Here is a 20759-nt window from a genome sequence, read left to right as displayed (position 1 = left end):
ACTGAGAGGAGAGGAGGGGAGGAGGCGAACACTTGTTGGCCTGCCTTCTGCGGCTCTCACGTTAGGCATCACGGGTACTCCCGTCGGGGTGGAGAGTGAAGTAGGGCATCTTCAACAGGGCTTTGGCTGTTTTACGTTTGGCGGGGTCGTATTGGGTGCATGCGAGAAAAACATCGAGAGCGGGTTGACCGATGGGTGCGCACAACGCACGTTCGACGTCGTTGTGGTTCATGAACTGACTCACCAAGTAGTAGTCACGCACAGAAGCATCATATGGTAGGCGACCAGTGAGCACCTGGGCCATCATGATGCCAAAACTCCAAATGTCGCACGCCGCCGTGACTTCCCCGCGCGTCGCCTCCGGTGCCATGTAAAATGGGGTTCCTTCAATCCCGCTGGTAACAGCTGTGGTGGCCCTGCGAGAGATGCCGAAGTCTGCTATCTTGCACGGCCCCGAGTCGGGAACGAGAACATTCTGCGGTTTGATGTCACCGTGCACGATGCCTTTGTGATGCAGAAACTTCAGCCCCTCCACGACGTGGCGCAGCAGGACCGCCATTGGCGTCCGCCCTCCCTCCCCCCTCCCCTCCTCTACATGGCGGTGGCAAGACGCGAATTTGAGCAAGCTGCCGCCGCCCACGTACTCCATGACGATGCGAAGTCTGTCCTCCGTCTCCACAAAAGAGATGTAAGCAACGATGCATGTGTGTCGATGCCGCTCCATGATCTCCACCTCACTCATCCACTGTGGCTTCTTGCCGCGCGTGACGATGATACGATTCTCTCGCTGATACCGACGCCGCCGAATGGGCTTGACGTCCTCCCGTTCAATCTTGATTTCCTTGACGGCCACGAAGTTTCCTGTATCGGAGATAGCGAGGCGTACGACGCACGACTTGGACTCCCCAAGCACCGTGTTGGAAAGCTGGTAGAAATTGTGGCTACGATCGTAGAAGGTTTCGTTCAGCGTACCAGCTCCGCGGCTGCTGTGCGGAGACAATGGTTTGGATAGTGGAGCGGCAGCGGCAAGGCTGTCAGCAGCCGCAGCAGTGGCGTTCGCAGGCGAGATCGGCACAGCGTCCCCGTCCTGCTTTAGCGCTGTGGCAATGTCATTCGCCGGTACCTCTGCGCTGACGGCGCGCTCGTTGCCGAACACTGGCCACTGGGGCATGTGCCACACCATGGCTACTGGCAGCGATTCTGTCGATGTACGCTGCATGGCGTGCAGATCAAGCGAGAAGTCTGCGTTGGTCTGCACGGCGCCAATTCTGATCCAGGGCATGGGCGAATTGGAGCACGCCGGTGGTGGGGTGCCAAGCCACACAAATGCGCAGTAGCGCATCTCGAGTAGAGTCGGGAGCCCACGCAGCATCGACACGGGCTGACCATGGAGCAAGAGCGACCTTTCCGTCGTTGTGCCGCAGACAACGTGACCCGCGTAGCCGGCAGTGCTGAAGAAGTACGCACCGTTCTCCGGAGAGAACCTGCGTACAAACCGATCATGAAAGCACTCTCCGCACTGCACGCAAGTCTGGGCATAATTGCCAGCGGACTCGAAGAATGCGTTCCACGACAGGATGGCGCGGTCACTGTAGAGCTCAACTATGCACGCCTTGTACTGCTGAGCGCACATGTTGACAGCTGCAATGAAATCGCGAGAGATCTGTCGCGTCTCCTCGGCCTCTACACGCACAAGTTCCCGGTAAGTAAGAAAGCTCAGGAGGAGAAGCGCAACGTGGCGCCGCTTTAGCGTTACTTGGTGAGCCATCGGTGTGATGCCCGTTTCTGTGGTGACCGACAGCGAGCGGCGAGAGCCACTCTGATGGCAAGCCAGATGCCGACTGGGTCCGCTGTCTGCATGGGCGCTATCTGTGCGCGCCGATTGCGCGTGCTGTGACCAGGCTGCATCCAAATGAAGCCGAGAAGCGGCTGCGTTAATGTCCGGTGCCAAACGGCTACTGCGAGTCATCTGCACCGGCGAAGATGCCCCTGAGCCGATACACAGCGAGCGCGTGTCACCAGGCGGCCCCTGTCGCTGTACACCATCCGAGGGGCAGGTCATGAGTCGCAGCGTCACTTGGTTCACAGCCAACTCCGCGGCGCAGATCTCTTTGAATCCCGAGAATTCTTTCACCCAGTACCGCATCGATTCGCTTACGCGTCGCGCACGCTCCACGCAGTCCACAAAAAAAGAGGTACTGTGGCGGTGTGCACGGATCATATCCACCATGAAGGACAGCTCCACGAGAGACATCTGCACGTCCCACAAAACGTGATAGGCACGACGAAAGAAGCAGAATGAAACGGCCAAGTGTGCCGTCAGGAGAACAAGACTTACGACGAGGACGGTGTAGCGGGCCATGTCACGGTGAAGCGCTGACACATCCCCCGCGGTGCTACCCGGCATGGACATCAATGTGCCCCAGACAGAGAAGGTGTCGATGTTCACATAAAGGACAACAGCGACCAGGCACACGGTGCAGGCGAGCCAAGGCAGCGCTAGAAACAACGTCGTGGTGCTGACAGTGCTCCTCTGCCTCGCCGTCTCTGCCCCAGTGTCATCCCCGTGCAGACTGTCCACGCCGCCATCTGCTGGGCTTGGCAACCGCTCGAGTTGGACTGATGACGCGCCTCGCATAATGCTGTCATCACCCCCGCTGTTGGAGAAACGGAACACACCAGAGAAAACACACACAAAAAAGGTAAAAATCCAAAATGACGCTCTGATGTGTTGCACGCGCGCCCTTTTTTTTCACCCGCGCGCAGTGGAACCCTCCAGAGGATGGGAAAAGAGGGAGGGTGTGGTGGTGGGGTGGGGGGGTGGGGGGGTGGGGGGTACGGATGTGCTCTGCGTGCGAGTCCCTCTCAATATCGACGTCTGTGAAGTATGCACGTGTCAGTGGAGGAGGAGGAGGAGGAAGACGAAAGCGTGGGGAGGCAGAACAAGAAAACTGCCGGCCACACCACACCGCAGGGAAGGGGGCAAGAGAGAGAGCAGCCGGGTGAAACGAGAAGGCGCCCGAGAGAAACGCATTCGCGGTGCATCGTCCATCGCGCCAGCCGCGCAGGCCACACGCGTACGCATTACACACATGTAGGTATAGCTGGTTTGCTTTGAAGTGTGCCCGGAAACGGGCAAGTGAGTGTGTACGTCACAGGAAACACATCATGTCCAAACGCTGCGCAGAGCATCAAGATGCCAAGGAGTCCTACCACAAGCAGCAACGTCGCTGGTGGTCACGTAGTGGAGATACGAAGCAGCGCTGTGAACAGCGGTGCCACGGGGCGGATGATGGGAATGGGCAAGTACTACTTGGTAGAGCGCTACGTGAGGTCCCACATATCCAACGCTGGTCGTAATTAGCGCCACCGCACCACCACCGTTGCCAGCGCCAAGGGGAAGCGCTGCCAGCACACCACAGGCCAGCCAGGCGAGCAGCCGATTGGCCAGTGCAGCAACAGTGCCTGGGGCCAGCACAGCGACGCAGTAATAAAGCGACGATGCGCCGTATGCGCTCACTAAGCCCTGCGGAAGAGCTGTGCGCAGCAGTTTGGTGGTATCCCGCGTGAAGGGAAAGCCGTGTTGCCGCGCGGCTCGAGGCTCGCATGTCCTGCTCTTTGCCGTTGCCGTCCGCGGCGGCGAGCACGAGAGGAGGGCGAGAGCGGAGAAGAAGCGCCTTAGCATCACGACGTCCACCGCTGGAACCGCGGCCGCTTCCGATGACTTGGACGCGCAGGGCCAACTAGGGAGCAGAGGGGCGGTGCAAGCGTACACGGGCTTATCACTGCCTTCGACCCAGACAATGATGTAGCAATCGGTACAAATGCTGATACTGGTGGTGACAGCTGTAAAGAAGTCCGCCATATTTGACGCCGGAGAGCAGGACGCGGTAGTCCTTGCCGCGCACATGAAGAGGCATATCACATGCACATCGACACACCCGCCACCAGCGGACAGCCGTGGCCGTCATGTCTGTGACGTGTGTGTGCGTGTGTGTGTGTTTGTGTGTGTTTGTGTGTGTAAATAAAGAAACATGGAAAAGGGGGTTAAAAAATGAGGGGGCTGAGGCGCCTCGAGCAAAAGAAACCAACGCAGATGCACACACATACACACACACACGTCGCAAACATGCGCAGGTATAGATTGAGGGCGGAGCACTCCGACACTGCGGTGACACCCCCTCACTTCACACACACTCCAAGGCGCACCCCACACACAAAGGGAACACCAAACCCCTACATGGGGGGGCGGACGTTACACACCAACACAGTGAAGCGCACCGGATGACGGAGCCACGCAGCATTACATGTTGTCTCCCCCCTTTTCCCTGCTGCGGCTGTATATCACGCTTTATCAGTTTTCTGTTTGTCTGTGCCCCATCACGATACGGGGAGAGCTATGTAGAGAAACTCCCCCACACATACACACACACATACACACTTACATACGCACTCACCCACCCCTGCACCCGCACACGCCAACCCAATGCAGATAGGGGGTGGGGGGTGGGGGGCGAGGCGCACAACAATCACATCCCTATGCCTAGCCGGTGCCGCTTCCTTTCTCTTCTGATCGCGGCGGCCATCGTCCCATGTGTGCACAAATCGACACACCCACACACACACACACACGGAGGGTAAAATCCATTAGAGCATGCATGACATGTGTATATGTGAGCGCTGTGCGTATCTGCATACATCGTGGAGAGAGGGAGGGGAGGTGAAGAGAGGGAGAGAAAAGAGGCGGTGTCACACAACAACTAGATGTCTCAATCCTAAAACACACACACACACACGTGCACACTACGCGCCAGTGGTGGGGTCCACTGGCCCCATCATCACACAGCTCTACAGAAAAGACGCCGAGGGCCCTTCCCTTCTCGTCCTCGCGCTCTACCCCCTCCCCCACTCGGGCTTCCTGGGCCTCGCCTCCGTCCCCACCTCCACGGAGTGCGGGTGTGAGGAGACTTGCCCTGAACGTGAAGGCGAGCAGAGCTCACACACAGAGGGGGAGACGCACAAGTGAATGCACAGCTTGCGGACACGCAGAAGGACGAGGGCAGGTGCGTTCATGCCTAGACCCCCCCCCTCCACAGACTCATGCGCACACACGCACATACGCAAACACAGATCAGTTTACTGTTACAGACTGCTGTCGTCGGCGGCCTGACGCTTCTTGGTCCAGTATTGGGAGTACTTCTTCCGCGCGTCGCTATCCTGGAATGCCGGGCGGTACTCAGACCACTGGTTGTAGCGCATCACCACCTCACCCCAGGTCAGTGCGCACTTGTCCACCGGCGGCTCGTCCGCTTTCAGCGCCTTGGCGACACACACGCGGTGCGCCAGTTGGGCATTCTCGAGGTGCTTCTGCAGCGCCTCGCTGGCCTGCATGTGCTGAATGGCGTCATTCGACACGTCGTGGAAAGCGAGCTGCTGGGACATGATGAATGGGGAGTGACGGCAGACTCAATGAAGAGGGGTGGGGGGCGCACACACGGACAGACGTGCACACGGGGACAAGAGACAGCGTAAATCCGAAACGGCGCCTAAGCGGCCAACTCGTATTTGTATGGGAGAGAAATGAGGTGCTTCACTACACTTGTGAGTTGGCGCACCGCCGGCAGCAAATTTTTGTGAGTGTAGGTTGCGTGTCGTCATGATATCAAGGAGAGAGAGGGAGGGAAAGAGTTGAATGACAGAAGCATCGGGAACGATGGAGATGATGGAGATGATGGGTGGGGTGGAGCAGAGGTGTGGAGAAAGATCAGGAGCAGGATACAGAACGGCGCTAAAGAGCGATTCGTAAGAGCGACACACACAAAGAAAGGAAGAAAGACACGTACATTTTCACATACGCACGCATACAAGCGGAGAGGGGAAAAAAGGCTGGGGTTGAGATGAGTCGTCCTACAGCGCAAGCGCTCTCTACGAGCAAGCGCCCTGTTCGGGCTTCTAGCCAACGTGTGCCCCTTCCCCCGTTCCCCAAAGACGTGACGGCTCAGCGCACGCCTGCTCAAATACTCTGAAACCCAACGGAAGGTGGGTAGTGACTAATTGTGGGAGGGGGGAGATACAGACAGACAACAATGAGAGGTCCGAGAGCTCTGCACTGCACACGCACGCACACACAGGCCCTAACCCACCCACCACCATCGCTGTCACCAGAGCCCCCTCCAGTCCGTACACTACTGCACCTCGCAGTCGCCAATATCGGGACGGCATCGTGGAGGGCGGCGCCGGGGCTCGCGTACGGTAGCCGCGCACAGCACGGTGCCATGCCCATTCTCCTCCGTGTTTACCTCACCCCTCCTGGCGCACTCTTCGCCGTCGTCGTCAGTGCCTGACGCTGCTCCTGCGGCTTCATTCGCGACTGCAGCGAGTTCAGTGGCATCAAGCGCGGTTCGTGAGCGAAGTGCAGCGGGTGGCGACGCGGACAGGGCTTTCTCTGATGACGCGCTGGTGAGTGTTCTGACAAACGGGGCAGCGTCGTCATCAGCAAAGCTCTCGCGGCCCAGCAGCGATGCCGCCAGACGGACAGCAACAGCCTCGCAGTAAAACAACTCCTCTCGCACCGCGACTGCCGTCTCCGTGTTCGCAGCAACCGTGTCGTTCTCCGGCCCATCCTCCAGCTCCAGCAGCTCGCGACTGATGGGTGCACCCCTCATGGCTGCCTCCAGGCAGCGCAGTTTGCAGTCGTGCAGGCTGCGACAGCAACAGCCACCCGCACCCCCATCGGCACCATCGTGCCGTGTGGAGTGACAGTGCTGGAGCGCGTTGAACACCTTCACGAGGTAATCGGCAGCGTTCAGGGACTGCAAGAGGAGCAGGTGGAGTGATGTGGGCGAGGCGCTAGCAGTGCTACTGCTGCCTGTAGTGCAAGTGGCGTGTGCAGAAGCTGGCTGCCGCCCCCCTTCCAACAGTGCCGCGTAGGCTCGAGAGCGCTGCAATGCCTCCCGGTACGCCTCTACTCGCCCCTGCAACTCGCGCACCTCAGCCTCACGCTGCGCGAGACGCGACTGCAGCGTATCCTGGACCTTTCCGCTGCCATCGCCCGCACGTGGCACGCCACACACGTTGTCGTCTACGCTCTGGAACAGCGCGCTCGGTGTGTCACTGGAAGCACGTTGCCATGCCAGCTGCAGACGTGCACACTTGTGACTTACCTCCTCGAGCTTCGTCATGATGTGCGCCTCGTGCAACTCATTTGCCCTCAGCTGCTCGCGCAGTCGCACGTTCTCCTCTCGGTAGTGACGCAGCAGGCGGCTCACCTCTGCAGACGACGTCTCGTCTGTGCCGATGTCGTGCGTGGGGCGCACATGCGGATTGTGGTAGTGGATTCCCATCGTGGGAGTGCAATGCGTGTCTATGCCGCTTTGTGAGGCGGAAGGCAGCTTCTGGGGTGTCACCTTGGAGGGCTCAGCCATGCCCCAGCAACCCCCGCCAGCGTCGCGGCCGTCCAGCCCCAGCCCATGTGAAGAATCGTCAGCAGCATCGCGGTGATCGAGCAACGAGCTGCCCTGCTGTAGCAGCGAGCAGGGCAGATGAGTGGACGTGACGAGGCCCTCTGTCGGTGCCTGCGCATCCTGTGCACCGCTCCCGGGGACATGGAACCACCGTGGCGGCACCAGCATGCCTGCAGGCGGTGTCCTTGTCCCGCCGCTCGTGTGGCAGTACCGCGTGTCGAGCCGCGCGGGCCTCGTGTGCACAAATATGTTCTCTTCCGCTCTCCACATGCGTTCGAATGCCCTCTCCCCCGAAGTCAAACCGAGAAAGAATATACGAAAAAAGGAGGGGTAACCCGCAGCGCTAGCGGTCACCAAGTGCAGCCACCGGGGAGCTGCGCACGACGCTCTGTGAGCAGAACGCCAAGTAGCCGCGGTACACTGAGATCGATGCGTCCACTGGTGGGATCACGCACAACGTATGTGTGCCTCTCTTCGTATTAACTTGGGAGGTATTTCGCAGGAATGTACGCTGTGATTTCTATGGGGAGGCGAAGGGAAGGGAAGGGGGACTGCAATGTCCCGTCGTCTTCTGCCTTGAAGAACAGCAGCAGCAGCAGCAGCGGGCCCCCTCACAGAGCAATGCCGAGATGGAGGAGACGCAAGGGGGGATGATAGGGGGTGGGAGAAAACGTACACAGGCTCAGCAACCCACACCCATGCACGCGGTCTTTGAATGGAGGAGTGTGTGGTTCTGAGTAGAGGGGGCCAAGTGACGCATGCCAGGGGGTCGGTGTCCTCATGCATACAGGCACGCACACGCGCACACACATTCACAACCACGCTCCCCCCCCTCCTCCCCAAAGCAGCGCCTACATGGGAGAGCTACAACCACAGTCGAGCGACAAGGATGTACGCGAAAAAGCTCGTAGATTGAGCTGCGTGCACATATCTCGGCAATGAACCGGTGCAGTCAGAAGTACCAGTGAGCGTATCGTTTCTGCACAGACAGACAAGCAGGCGGGCTGATGGATGAATGCGCTGCACTACACGCTACGCCGCCACCTAGGGCGGCCTTGAGTGAAAATCGGAGAGAGACCCTCCCGACACACACACACGTGTGCGTGCTTGTGTATGTGTGCTTGTGTGTGTGTGTGTGTGTAGCGGGGGAGGTCCCGCTGTTTGCGCAAAGAGCGAGACGACGCGAGAAAGAGGGGGGGACCTGATACATATATAAACACACGGTGCGAAAAACGATGGTTATATGAAAGGAGATCGGACACCGATGTGACAACAACAGGGGCCGCTGCGTGGCATCGATCGCTCTTTCCCCCTCTCTGCCCTGCTCTATTCCCATCCCACACGATTCCCTACAGATAACCCCAGAGCAGTGGACGCTACATATGACACCACGCACGTGATGCTGGTCCAACTACGCACTCACATGCGCCGCTGTGTGCGCGCACGCTTTCGGGTGTACCGCTGGGGTTACCAACGGCGCACAACATGCAGACACAGAATGACGCGCAGGGGCGCTAGCAGTGAGAGAGATCCCCCTCCCACCTCAGAGGGAGGCGACTACTTGGGGGTGAACACGTGTCCACCCCACGTCGATACGGTCGACCTCCTCTCCGCCCTGGCGAATAGTTTGGCTGCGCTCCCCTGGGCCCAGCAGCCGGCCGAGTAGGCGGCGGTAGAGCTGCGCTTCGGGGTGCCGGCCGCCGCCTCTGCTGTGTTGTCGTGTGACAGGGGCGACTCCACCGAGTTGGCCAGCAGCGACTGCAGGTCCTGTCGCTTGGTGGCACGTTGCCGCGTGTCGAGCGTGCTGGGCGGTAACCCACGGTCGCTGCCCGTAGAGCCCGTGGAGGGGAGCTGCAGGCACGGCAGACTCTCCATGTCGATGGAGAAGTCGGACGGCGCCATGTCTGGCGAGAAGCCCCAGCCGTCCCCGCCGTGGGTGCCGCTGTGGCTGCTGTACCTCATCAAGTACTGCTTCCACGAAACATCCTCGCTGGCGGCGAGGTCGTCGTGGCGTCGGCGCCGCGCCCTGTCGTTTGCCATCTTCTGCAGCGTGGAGGCAAATGCAGCGCGAGTCTCCGGCAGGACGAGCCGATCCACATTCACAACGCAGAGCTTAATCGTGCCATGCAGGGGGATGTGCGAGAAGACCTTGTAGACGTGGCGCGTCTCCTCCGTCTGCACCATCGTGACCACCTCCTCAATCACGCCAGTGACTGTGACCGGCAGTGGCGTGTGGCGCAATTTCGCGTCGTGCTTCAGCATCCTCACCGTCAACATATGGAGGTAGTACGGCTGCCCTTCTCCGTCAGCGTACAGCTCGAAGTACGCGCCCTCGTCCTCCGGAGCAGAGCTGACAGGGCATGGTGCAAGGGGCGGCGAGCTGCGCAGCATCGACGGCGCCAAGCCCTTCGGCTCCTTAGCTACCTCGTTCAGCGCCTCAAGCAAGAATCGCCCCACCTCCGCGTCAGACTCGCTCAGCGGCTGCGTCAGCTGCTCCAGCTCGCGCATCCGCTCCGAAATACTGGCGCCGTCCGCATAGCGCTGCTCCGCCTCATACTGAGGGGTCGCCATCACGTACCGACTCTGGCACGACGTCGGCTCCATGTAGGCCGGGAGGTGAATCACAGCGGCCTTCCCGGAGGGCGGCGGCGACGAGAGAAAGGGGTCGTCAAAGCGGCGCAGTACGCACGAGCGGCGGTGTCGCTTGAAGAGGTCAAAGCGAGCTTCCACCCCGGCCTTCCGCGGTGGCGCCGGCTGCAACACGCACGGGCGTAGTGTGTAGGGGATGAGAAGATCGTGACATATCGGGCACGTCCGCGGCGCGCCGGCCGCCTTTCGAAAGCTTATGTATTGCAGGACACACGGGAGGCAGTAGACGTGGCCGCACTCCGTGATGCGCGGTGCTGTCGGCATGTCCATGCAGATGGGACACTGAAACTCCTCGGGAGTGGTCCGCATGACGACGGAGTGCACCGTCTCCCACGGCACAAGATTGTCGCTCGCCTGCATGCACTCCAGCAGCCGACGCTGGCCCTGCGGTAGTCCCTGCGTGGACGTGAGCGTCAGCAGGTCGGCACGAAGGATGAACTGAAAGTTCTGCAGCATGAACGCACGCCTCAGCACAGAGGGGTCGACGCGCCGCACCGGTCTCGGGCGGCGATAAGTCGCCGCGGTGGTAGCGATGGACGGACGTTCATGTGCGCCGCCGCTACGCCCTCCAGGGGCAGCCGCTGGCGAGTCGGACACATCCCACGTATTTTTCACAACCGTCCCTCGCCCGCAACCCTTCTTTCGCTTCGGCATTGGGGCACCAGCAGACTGCCTAGCCAAGCACCTAAATTATCACCGTCTCCGGTGTACTCGCTGCTCGATGCACACACGCGCAACAGTGGCACAGACACACAGACAAACACACAAAGGGAGGGCAGGAGGAAGAACAGCTAAGCAGACGTCCCTGGGTAGAGAGAGGCTCAAAGATGTAGAGGCATGCAGCAGGAGTGCGAGAGCTGGGACAACCGAGCAGATCACCAACTGGGCAGTCCTGTGCATACCTGTGTATATATGTGTGTGTGTGAAAACCCGAATGGGAAAGAAGAGTTGAGGCGGGGGACGAGAGGACAGATAAAAAGACGGAAAAGGGGAAGGGGGCAGAGAACGCGTAAGCATCGGTGTGTGTGTGTGGGGGGGGGGGAGTGAGGGAGGAAGGAAGGGAGTGCAGCTCGCGGATGGCCCCTACACCGCTACAGAAAAGTGCGCACCCCTCCCCCTATTAGAACCGAGACGTTGCGCTGTGATGACGACGAGGGAAGCGACAAGGGGGACAGAGGGGGGGAGGGGAAGAGAGGACAGGGGCCAGGGGGCAGGAGGAAAAAGGTACGACTTCGGCCTCACCAATGATTGGAGAGTTGCCAGAATTTATTCGCTTGTGCATCCCAAGAGAAATGCGCGCACACACACACACTGGATAAACGTTTTTGCCTGGGTACGGTAGGGCTCCCCCCCTCCCTGTGCGATATCCATTGGTGTACGCGGTGCAGAAGAGAGGGAGCAGTGCAGACAGTGAAGATGTGAGCCTATACTAGGCAACTCTTTTTTAATAAGACAGAGGGAGGGGTGAAGGAGGGAGAGTGCAGCGGACGTTTGTCGACATGGCAAGAGCAACAAAGGAGAGAGGGATTCGTCAATGAAGCAAAAATGGGGGTATCTCACGCTGCCAGATGGCCCACACACCACCCCCGCCCCCCCCCCCATTCTCATCATCTCTCCTCTCCCCTCCCCTCCTCTCCCCACCACCACCAACACGAAAAAAAAGGGAAAACGCAAATTTTAAGACCGACAAAAGAAGTACACACCAGTAGAAACGAGCCGGCCATCCTGTCGCGTCTCACAGCGCAGACACACGCACGCGGTGGCGTTGTTCACCGCAGGAAGCCCTAACTGATGCCGCCACGGTGGCAATCGATAGTTGATGTACACACGCGGAACTGCGCAGACAACCTCCACAGGAACGCCGAAGACCGCATCCCCGGTTTGAATGACGTGATGAGCTGAGACCCGCCAGCCCTCCCCCGGCGCAATTGCCGCATCACCACCGAAGACGCCGCTGCTGTGGAGTCTAAAAAAGAAGCGCTGAACACAATCATAGAGAACCCAGGGTGGCATGGCAATGGACTCCGATGACGAGGCCGCGTTGTCGTCAGCGGCCTCCTCTGCCACGCTGACCTGGCCAGGGTCATCTGGAGATAGTGAGGACACGGCCACATTCTCTACCCTATAACAGGCGCGCTGCCCAAAGCCGCCACTACCTTCCATTGGCATCAGGCTACCGTATAGACCGCCGTATACCTGTGTACCACCGATCATGACGGCAGAAAGCCCTTCGCAGTCCGACGTGGTCAACTCAGTGGGCGGCTCGACATACGGGAAGGCAGTTCGTGTGAGAGGAGAGGCACAGGAAGTGTCCTGAAGATCCTCCACGGCGTCCCCACCTGCTTGGTGCGTGGTTCCTCCCTTCGGACCCGTCATCAGCATCGATGCCACAGGTTGGTGAGCGTTGTTGAAGAGTGTCAGCTTCACGTCGCTCTCCTTGCGGTGCCCAGGACGCACGAGCTCCACCGCGCCCATGGCCGGATGCTCATCCAAAGCAGAGCTCCCGGCCAGCTCCCCGTACGGGGCGTGGGCTGAGTAGTAGAAGCAGTTCAGCGTACCGATTAAGTCCCAGAAATTGGGCATGGGAGCGTGGCGCAACTTCACAGGACTATGCTGAACGGCACGCGGTGTCTCAGCAAACTCGGCGAGGGTGTGCAGCAGCGTGTGGAAGTACAATGGTGCGATGGCCGCGTGTGAAAAGGCAGTTCGTTGGAAGGGGAGGAGGTCTGGCTGACGCAGAAAGGACGTGGTAAGCGCAGGCCCAGCGAGTGTCTGGTACGGCTGCACCGCACCGACCAACAGCCTCGGCACCTCCAAAGAGAGGTCGCGGCGCAACACAAGGGACGACATTGCACAGCTTCAATGAGTACCAGCAGACACACACACACACAACAAAAAAAAAGAGACGCGCAGCTACCCCCTTACACCCGAGGTAGCGAAACGCACATACGTGCGTTACCCAAAAAATCGGTGGCACTACGGCGATCCCCCACCGCGCTGTACGCAGGGTGATGTGTTTTATTATTATTTAATATGTAAGCGCGCGCGTGTGTGTGTGTGTACGCTTTGCGTACGCGCAGGGGAAGGGGGGAGGGAGACAGTGAAGTGGCAGAAGCACAAGGCCGCAGAAACTGTTGATGCATTCGGATGAGCGGCAGAGAGAGGCGGGAGGTGTCACACCAGCGATCAGAGAAAGGGCAGGGCGGGAAGAGGGGAATAGTCGTCAAACAGCCCGGTCGGCTAGCAGACACCAGACTTTGATCACAGAGGAAAAGGCGGCGGTAGTGATAGAAGAGAGGAGTTGCGCCTATCGCCATCATGGCGAACTCGCGCTACGCGGAACACCAAGTCGTCCGATGTACACACACACAGACACACACACACAGAGAGAGATGCAAACAACCGCCCATTAAACAAACAAAGGGGGGCTGCGAAACGGAAAAAAAATTGTCGACGGGCACAATTTCATGGAGAAGAGTTGTATGCTAAAGTAGAGCGAGCAGCCAACAGAAAAGGGAGGGAGGAGTCGGTGGGAATGGGGGGTGGGGGAGCCAACAAAGCGGCTATCGACAACAGCGCGCCAAGTCCTACCACGATGTTGTTGTGTTTCGTGTATGTGCCCACTGTCCGCTCGGCTGTCTGCTGCAGCCAGAGGTGTAAAAAAAAAAAAAACGCATCACGTGTGAGTGGGTATCAGCACTGCGTCAGCGGACGGACTCAGATCCATGTTCTCCAGGTCATCGACTGCCATAGAGATGATCTCCTCGACGTCTTTGTTAACCCGCCCACCGTTGGGATCGCTGACACGGCCATACTTGACGTTCAGCAGCTGCATCAGTACCTCCTTGCGCATCTCGTCTGGGTCGGCCACGTAAGTCTGTAAGTAGTTTCCACTCGAGTACTTCAGCACCTGCGTGAGCTCCAGTGGGATCAACCAGTCCGCAGGATAGTAATGCTTCGTCTGCTCCCACATGAGCGCGATATCCTCTGGAGGAGCTTTGCCCTCCCGGAGCAACACAACACGCTGGTGCAACAGTGGCCACGGCGGTCGCCGCGGATCGTTATGTCGCTGCCGCTGTGCCTCCAACTCCTCAGGCAACTCAATCGGCCCCGCTCTCTTTGTCTCCTTGACGGAATAGACAGACAAGAAACCGACAGAAGCAATAAACCCAAACAAAAACATCGATTTGGCCGTGTACGGGTCGATCTCGATCCCGGTGAATCTCGACAGGCTCGCCATGCGACGCGCAGTGTGATGAAACATTTTTTTTATGTCAAGGAAACACCAGCGACTTGAAAATGAGGAAGGAGGGGGGTTGAAGTGTTTGTGCGGGCCAACACGCGCACACGTCGTCGCCACGGCGAAGTGCCCCCCCCCCTCTGCACACACACACACACACACACACACACTCGCTGCGTGTATCTGAGGAGTGTTAGCTGAGCGTGCGCGCGTGTTCTCAGTTTGGGGGCTTTTCGTGCGGTCCTCCGCACTTCGTTCACGTCACCCGGGCCCTAAGCCAGCCTGTACGAGAAGAGTGACGAGGATTGTGAATGTGTGCTTTGTGTGCGTGTGTGTGTGTGTGTGTGTGTGTGTGTGTGTGTGTGTGTGTGTGTGCAGGTTGGAAGAAAGGAGGGAGAGGGGAAGAAAGGAGGTCAGATAAATGGGGAGGGCCACAAAAATAAATGAGGGATGATGATGATCACGAAAAAAAAAAAAGATGTGGGCAACTTTTCTTCCCGGGACGAAATATGCGTAGGGGGGAAAAATAAAAAAAGGAGGGGGGGTACACTTATGGCAGTCCGAGTGCGCCCACTCATGTGTTCGTCGATCTGGCCTGGGGGAGGGGGGAAGAAAAAGAGCGGAGCAGCAACATCTCCACAAGTAGCCCCACGTAGACACCCACGTACTTCCATAGCTCCCTCCCCCCCCCTTTCAGGCATATCGACACAGGCAAGCGTACCTCTCGAAGACACACATCATGTCTTCGAGGGGCATCGACGCACTGTGGTGTTCGCCTTCTTTAGTCTCTCTCTCTCTTTTTCCATCTTCTGCTCGATAAAGAAAAGGACGCGCGCACCCTAACGTGTGACGGTGGTGGTGACGGTGGTGGTGGTGGTGGTGGTGAAAATAATCGTTTCTACGAGCAAAAAACTGCACACTGGGAGCGTTCTTGTCGGCCACTGTCACCCTTCACTGACGTCATGATGCGACACACACCGACATACGCATGCGCAAAAAAAAAAAAACATTGAGAAGGAAAGAGGGACAAGTAGATGAAGGCGACAGCTGAGGACGTAGGGAAGCACGGGCATGGGATTGTGCGGTCCGTGTCTTTAAACCACCACACCCTCGTCCACTTTCTCAGCCTACAACAACTGCCCCCCCCCCTATCCAGCCCTTACTTTCATTGATCTCTCCCCTCTCCGTCTCATACAACAATGGTGCTCTATATTGTACATCACCAGGTCACGCACACACCACATCACATCACATTACGCGGCGCGCCCGGCCCCTCCTGGGCGTGTGACAGAGCGGGCAGTTACGGTACTTCTCCACAACTGCCTCCAGTGCTTTTCGATGGCACACAGCGCATTGCCACGCCCCATCCTCGCTTGCAATGGCACAGCCGCTCACAATGCACGTGTCAAAGGGCTGCTGACACTTGATGCAGCGCTGTGCCCACTCCTTGTTGAAGCTGCCGCAAGTCGGGCACGGCACCGATTCCACCGACGTATCCAGCGGTGCGTGCGCCATGAAAATCCGCTGTGCGAGGTCGGCAAAGCGTCTCGGTGGATCAAGCAGACTCACGGTCGGGTACGTCAGGGCGGCTGTTCGCGTCACACCCTTGCTTGGGTTGGTGAGCTGGAGAGAAGTTGTGGTGCCCGATAGTGCAGAGTCACCGCCGCGGCTAGTAATGCTGTTAACACCACCGGCGAACCCGCCACTCGTGCTCGCCATCGTACGCTGCGTCACATCGAGGTCGAGAGAAAAGTTCTCGAGATGCGTCGCTGGCAACGCTGCCGTGGACCCTCCCGCCGCTTCGTCGTTGCGCTCTGCCTGTTCGAGCCGCGCGAATGCCTTGCTGCACAAACCAAAGTTTTTCACGAGGTACGCCGTTAAGGCAATCAGGCTGTAGCTGTCGACCGGCGCCACCAGGTCATCATACTCCATGAGGCGCATCGCCAGGACAAGTGCAACCTTGAAGTTCTTGTCCACGATCTGCTGCTGGCACATGAGTAGGAAGTGGTATGCCTCCGCACCGCGCCAGGCCGCGTCGAGTGTGCGCTCCGACACAGCGCTGCGGTCTTTGCTGAGCAGCTCCGAGACCACCGAGACGCCGTCGCGATTGAGAGCGATCGCACTGGTACGGTACCTCTGCACCTCAAGCGCCGAGAGCACGTAGAACTTCTTCGCCTTCAGGGGGTCACTGAGGGCCGCGCGTTTGCCGAGTTGCGCCAGCAACGTCGCCGCCTCATCGTGTTTACTGGCCTTGCGGTACAGCTCGATCGCCTCAGTAAGACGCTCGCGCTGAATGAGGTACTTGGCGTACTTCTGGAGGAGCTGGCCAACATCCTCCAGCCGGTGCTCCTCCGCAAGTGCGATGGCCCGGTCCCACATGTTCACCTGCACGCACCCGTTCACCGCCATGCGCGGCTCGCTGGCCGCGACGAAGGCCTTCGCCGCATCCTCGGCGAGCCCAACAGTCAGCAGCATGTTGCCCAGAGTCACCATCAGCTCCTTGTCGTGCTCAGCCATGGAGATCAGCTGCGTGAGCATCTCGTAGTCCTCAAAGATGTAAAAGACATTGGCTAGTTTACGATAGTGGCGACACTGAGTGTAGTACTGCGCAGCCTTGGACCACTTCTGTCGGTCCGCGTAGTGGTCTCCAATGTTCTCCCACGCCTTTAGCAACAGCGCCTCATCGCCGCCGCCCTCCTGGACGAGCCGCACGACGCCGAACCAGTCGCCGAGACGGTGGCGCAGGTCCAGTGCAAGGTCTTTGCGGTCTACATCCTTGTAGAGCCTCTCCGCCTCGTCAAAACGATGGTAGTAGGCGTTCACCTCAGCGAGCTGCTTTTTCGGGTCGTCAAGGCTGCGGACGCGCTTCACAAACTGAATGGCAGGGTAGTCCTTGCAGTGTATAAATGCCATCTCGGCATAGGTGAAGTCTAGCTGGAGAAGTGCGTGCTCTGCCAGCAGCTCCCACAACTTCTTCGTATTGTGCGACTCGGCAAACTCATATGCGTTCTTGATGGTGTCGTCACGCAGCACGGCGCGCATCTCGCGCAGCAGCTGTGCCTCGAAATCAACGACGTAGTCCTTTCGGGGTCTCTCTGGGTCAAGCAAGAGCTCATCCAGCTGCAGCGCACGTATTTTGAGCGACTTGAACTTGCACAGGTTCGCGCACGATTGCACCGGCTCCTCCGCAACGCCGCGGTTATACACGAGCATGCGTGTCTTCTCCATAACTGCAAAACGATGCGGGTCGTCGACGGCCCAGCGCATGCTCCACACGTCCTTCAGCTCCACACCATCCATCGGTTCAGCCTTGAATGGCACAAGTGAGAACCTCTCCCGCATCATCGGATATACACTCATGATGCCACCGAGGTCCATAACAGCCAACTGCGTCGAGTCACAGTTGGCCGACATGGACTGCGCGCGGGTAGGAAGGATGGATTTGGAGACGAGCTGCAGGGGGTGGAGCTGATAAACGTGCAGGGTTCCAGACTCGCGAGAAACGAACATGTGAGTCTCGCTGAGACACACAGCACAAATAAGATCATTTGTGAGAGCCGAGCGCACCTTCATGGTAGGTGTCGTGTCGCTGCGGACGATGTCGGCGATGTGGATGATGCGCTCCAGGCTCTCAGCGCGACTCGCCTGCATTGAGACAGGGTCAAGCCCGTCCACCACCGCACTGGGGTCACGGAACTGCCATACGTAGATGGACTCATCGCCGCAGCACACGACGACGGAGGAGTTCATGGCGTATGTGTAGAGCTCCATGTCGATAAAGCGCGTCTCCAACGGGCTGCCAATGGTGTTCACCAACTGGATCATGCTCTGCTGCGGCTGAGCCGTGTCGGGGCGGCTGACCAGAACGCACGCCTCCTTGCACGCGTCAAGGTACAGCAAACCTCGCACACTCTTCACCTTGCGCTCGTTCGTATTGATGTTCCAAAACATGACGCTCTCTTCAACCTTATCGGGCACCGTGAAGGTGAAGACGACAGTTTTTTTGAAGTAGCAGTACTTGTACTCGGGCCGCACGTTCGCGAAGTACACGGATGAATCAACGGCGATGGCGACTCGCAAGCCGCCGCCCTCCCACGTGAGACCGCCGCATTGGCTTCCAGCCACCCGCAGCGTGCGCAGGTGAACCCCCTCGTTACTAAAGAACTGTGTCACAACCACAGATGAATCTCCTGTCCCACTCGGTGTCACGCCGGAGACCGCGAGCACCGTGCCGAGTGGGTTCCACGAAACACATCGAAGAGGCAAATTCGTGTCAATCACGTACGGCTCATCATCACTAATGCCAGTCATGAGCTCCACCTTGCCGGACTGGTAGCACACGGCAAGCGTCGCCGGCGGCTCCGGTCGCTCCGCCCCTGCTGGGTGCCATGACAACCCCGCCAACGGGGACGGACCTTCAGCTTTGTCGAAGCGGGCCTCGATCTGGCTAAGCTGTGCGCCGCTCATGGCGTCGTGCACACACACGTCACCCGCCGCGGTACCGAAGAGAATCAAGTGGCCATCGGCGCTCCAGCACACCTTTGCCAGAGTGTAGGGCAGCTCACGGCCCCAGTAGCGGTTGCCCTCTACGCCCCCGATGATGACCGTGCCATCCTCGTAGGCGATACATATCTTTGTGCCTGCAGGGTTCCACGAAAAGTCCACGACGCGGCTGCTGTTGCGGTTGTTGACCATTTCTTCGAACCACATTCCCTTGTGCAGCATCCATACCACAATACGGCCACTGACGTCGCAGCTAGTCAGTTTGCCGTACGTCTGGTTCCAAGTCACCATGTGGACAGTCGATTCGTGTCCCTCGAGGGTTTGATTTGAGGAAAGACCACCGGCCCTCTGACCTTGTGGGCCGCCATCCACCTTGAGCACCTTCAGCAGACCATTCTCCCCACCGCAAGCAAGCCACCCCTGCTCCTCGCACCACGCAGTGGACGTCACCTTCACGCCATTCGGCATGGCGATGCGCTTGCTGAGGTAGACCAACATTGGCGGAGATGTACACAATCGATCAATATGCTTTGTGTGAAAAGAAGTGATGCGAAGGCGGGCGGTGCAGATGCCCCGCTTCTTCTCCCTGTCACGTGGCCCCTGTTGAGGTGAGGCACAACGCACAGAAGGGGGGGGGAGGGGGGAAGAGAGAAAGTGGCCCTTCAACCTGCTGGGTAGATGTTGAAGGGCAAGACAGAGATCACGTACGCACACCGACAAGGGAGACACACACACACCGCCCCCACCCTTCTCAGCTCAGCTCGAAAGAATGGAACGTGGATACCCCCCCCGCCCCGGATGCCCCTTGTCTGGGGGCAGGCAAGGTAAAAAAAAAGGGGGGGGAGGTGAGGGGATAAAAGGGGGAGAAAATAATGCGCAGCCAGCGGCTGGCAGACGGAGCGGGGAAAGTGGCAGTGGGGGGGGACTGTAAAAGAGGGGTAGAGAAAAAAAGGGGGGGTGCGTGCGCAGTCAATAGATGCTTCCACGCAGAAGAGATGAGAGCGGCGAGAACGGCAGAAAGAGGGGGGGGTACTCGAAAATGAGGAAGAGTTGGAAGGTGAAGGCTGTATACATGGATACACAGACACACACACACACAAACGTACATACTCAAGTGCAATGGTCACACATATGCCCGAGCGCCGACCCCTTTTCAGTGTCTCTCGGAAATAACCGTTCTTGAGCGGTCGTCGGCATATATGTTTTACTGTTGCTCCACGAGTTACTCTAGACGGCTTGATTGGGGTCGTTGTGTGTATAAACACCGGTGTGTGCGTATGTATCCAGAGTGGGGGGATGTCACGCTCAGCTGGCTGGCACTGGGAACTGCAATGCTCGCTTGTCTGTTTGCTTGGTTGTTGTTGTTTTTTTTTTTGTGTGTGTGTCTAGCTTCTCGAAAAAAAAAAATTGCGGAGTGTCACAGACAATGACAAAAAAAAAGCGCGTACACATCCCTCCCTCCTTCCTTTTTGGAGTAATGGGGCTGAGCAGCACGTGGGGAAACGCTGGATGTTAGATTTGGGAGGGAGGGGAGGAGGGGGGGAGGGAGGGGGAACAAACGAAAAAGGGGGCGATATGACGAGAGATGTAGGGAAGAGAAGTGCGTGATGCAGCCCCTCTCCCCCTTCACTAGAAACAAAAAAAAAAGACGAACAGAATTTCAATAAGACTGAATAATATATATATATATAATATACTATATATACAGTATATACTATATATATTATATATATAATATATTTGTATATATCAATATGGAAAAAAAAAGAGGTCGAGAGGGGGGGGAGGACATAAAGGAAGAGAGAAGCACGTCCAAACCGACGAAGAAACCGGGGAACTACGCTCACGATCGCAGAAGCTAGTGAGTGGGTGAGTGCGTGAATGGTGTTACACAGCCGTGGGGG

At 58.2% G+C, this 20759-nt stretch overlaps 7 protein-coding genes across 7 annotated transcripts; all 7 read right to left on the bottom strand.

The window, feature by feature from the left end:
- Window positions 1-61: 61 nt before the first annotated feature.
- JKF63_07921 (uncharacterized protein) lies at window positions 62-2638 on the bottom strand (the record flags this gene model as incomplete). The annotated part of the gene is made up of 1 exon (XM_067903849.1): window positions 62-2638. The coding sequence occupies one exon, from the start codon at window positions 2636-2638 to the stop codon at window positions 62-64; it is 2577 nt and encodes an 858-aa protein (XP_067759321.1).
- Window positions 2639-5142: 2504 nt separating this feature from the next.
- JKF63_07920 (uncharacterized protein) lies at window positions 5143-5442 on the bottom strand (the record flags this gene model as incomplete). Its single annotated transcript, XM_067903848.1, has 1 exon — window positions 5143-5442. One exon carries the CDS (start codon window positions 5440-5442, stop codon window positions 5143-5145), a length of 300 nt encoding a protein of 99 aa, XP_067759320.1.
- Window positions 5443-6185: 743 nt separating this feature from the next.
- On the bottom strand, window positions 6186-7733 carry JKF63_07919 (uncharacterized protein; the record flags this gene model as incomplete). Its single annotated transcript, XM_067903847.1, has 1 exon — window positions 6186-7733. One exon carries the CDS (start codon window positions 7731-7733, stop codon window positions 6186-6188), a length of 1548 nt encoding a protein of 515 aa, XP_067759319.1.
- A 1287-nt stretch (window positions 7734-9020) lies between these two features.
- Window positions 9021-10766, bottom strand: JKF63_07918 (uncharacterized protein; the record flags this gene model as incomplete). Its single annotated transcript, XM_067903846.1, has 1 exon — window positions 9021-10766. The coding sequence occupies one exon, from the start codon at window positions 10764-10766 to the stop codon at window positions 9021-9023; it is 1746 nt and encodes a 581-aa protein (XP_067759318.1).
- Window positions 10767-11789: 1023 nt separating this feature from the next.
- Window positions 11790-12962, bottom strand: JKF63_07917 (uncharacterized protein; the record flags this gene model as incomplete). The annotated part of the gene is made up of 1 exon (XM_067903845.1): window positions 11790-12962. The coding sequence occupies one exon, from the start codon at window positions 12960-12962 to the stop codon at window positions 11790-11792; it is 1173 nt and encodes a 390-aa protein (XP_067759317.1).
- Window positions 12963-13788: 826 nt separating this feature from the next.
- On the bottom strand, window positions 13789-14376 carry JKF63_07916 (uncharacterized protein; the record flags this gene model as incomplete). Its single annotated transcript, XM_067903844.1, has 1 exon — window positions 13789-14376. The coding sequence occupies one exon, from the start codon at window positions 14374-14376 to the stop codon at window positions 13789-13791; it is 588 nt and encodes a 195-aa protein (XP_067759316.1).
- A 1224-nt stretch (window positions 14377-15600) lies between these two features.
- JKF63_07915 (uncharacterized protein) lies at window positions 15601-19353 on the bottom strand (the record flags this gene model as incomplete). The annotated part of the gene is made up of 1 exon (XM_067903843.1): window positions 15601-19353. The coding sequence occupies one exon, from the start codon at window positions 19351-19353 to the stop codon at window positions 15601-15603; it is 3753 nt and encodes a 1250-aa protein (XP_067759315.1).
- Window positions 19354-20759: the final 1406 nt, after the last annotated feature.

The sequence above is a fragment of the Porcisia hertigi genome, chromosome 8 (genome assembly GCF_017918235.1).
Source record: "Porcisia hertigi strain C119 chromosome 8, whole genome shotgun sequence".
NCBI classification, from domain to species: domain Eukaryota; phylum Euglenozoa; class Kinetoplastea; order Trypanosomatida; family Trypanosomatidae; genus Porcisia; species Porcisia hertigi.
Note: the sequence above shows the minus strand (reverse complement) of the source record. Positions and strands in the feature narration are given on the sequence as shown.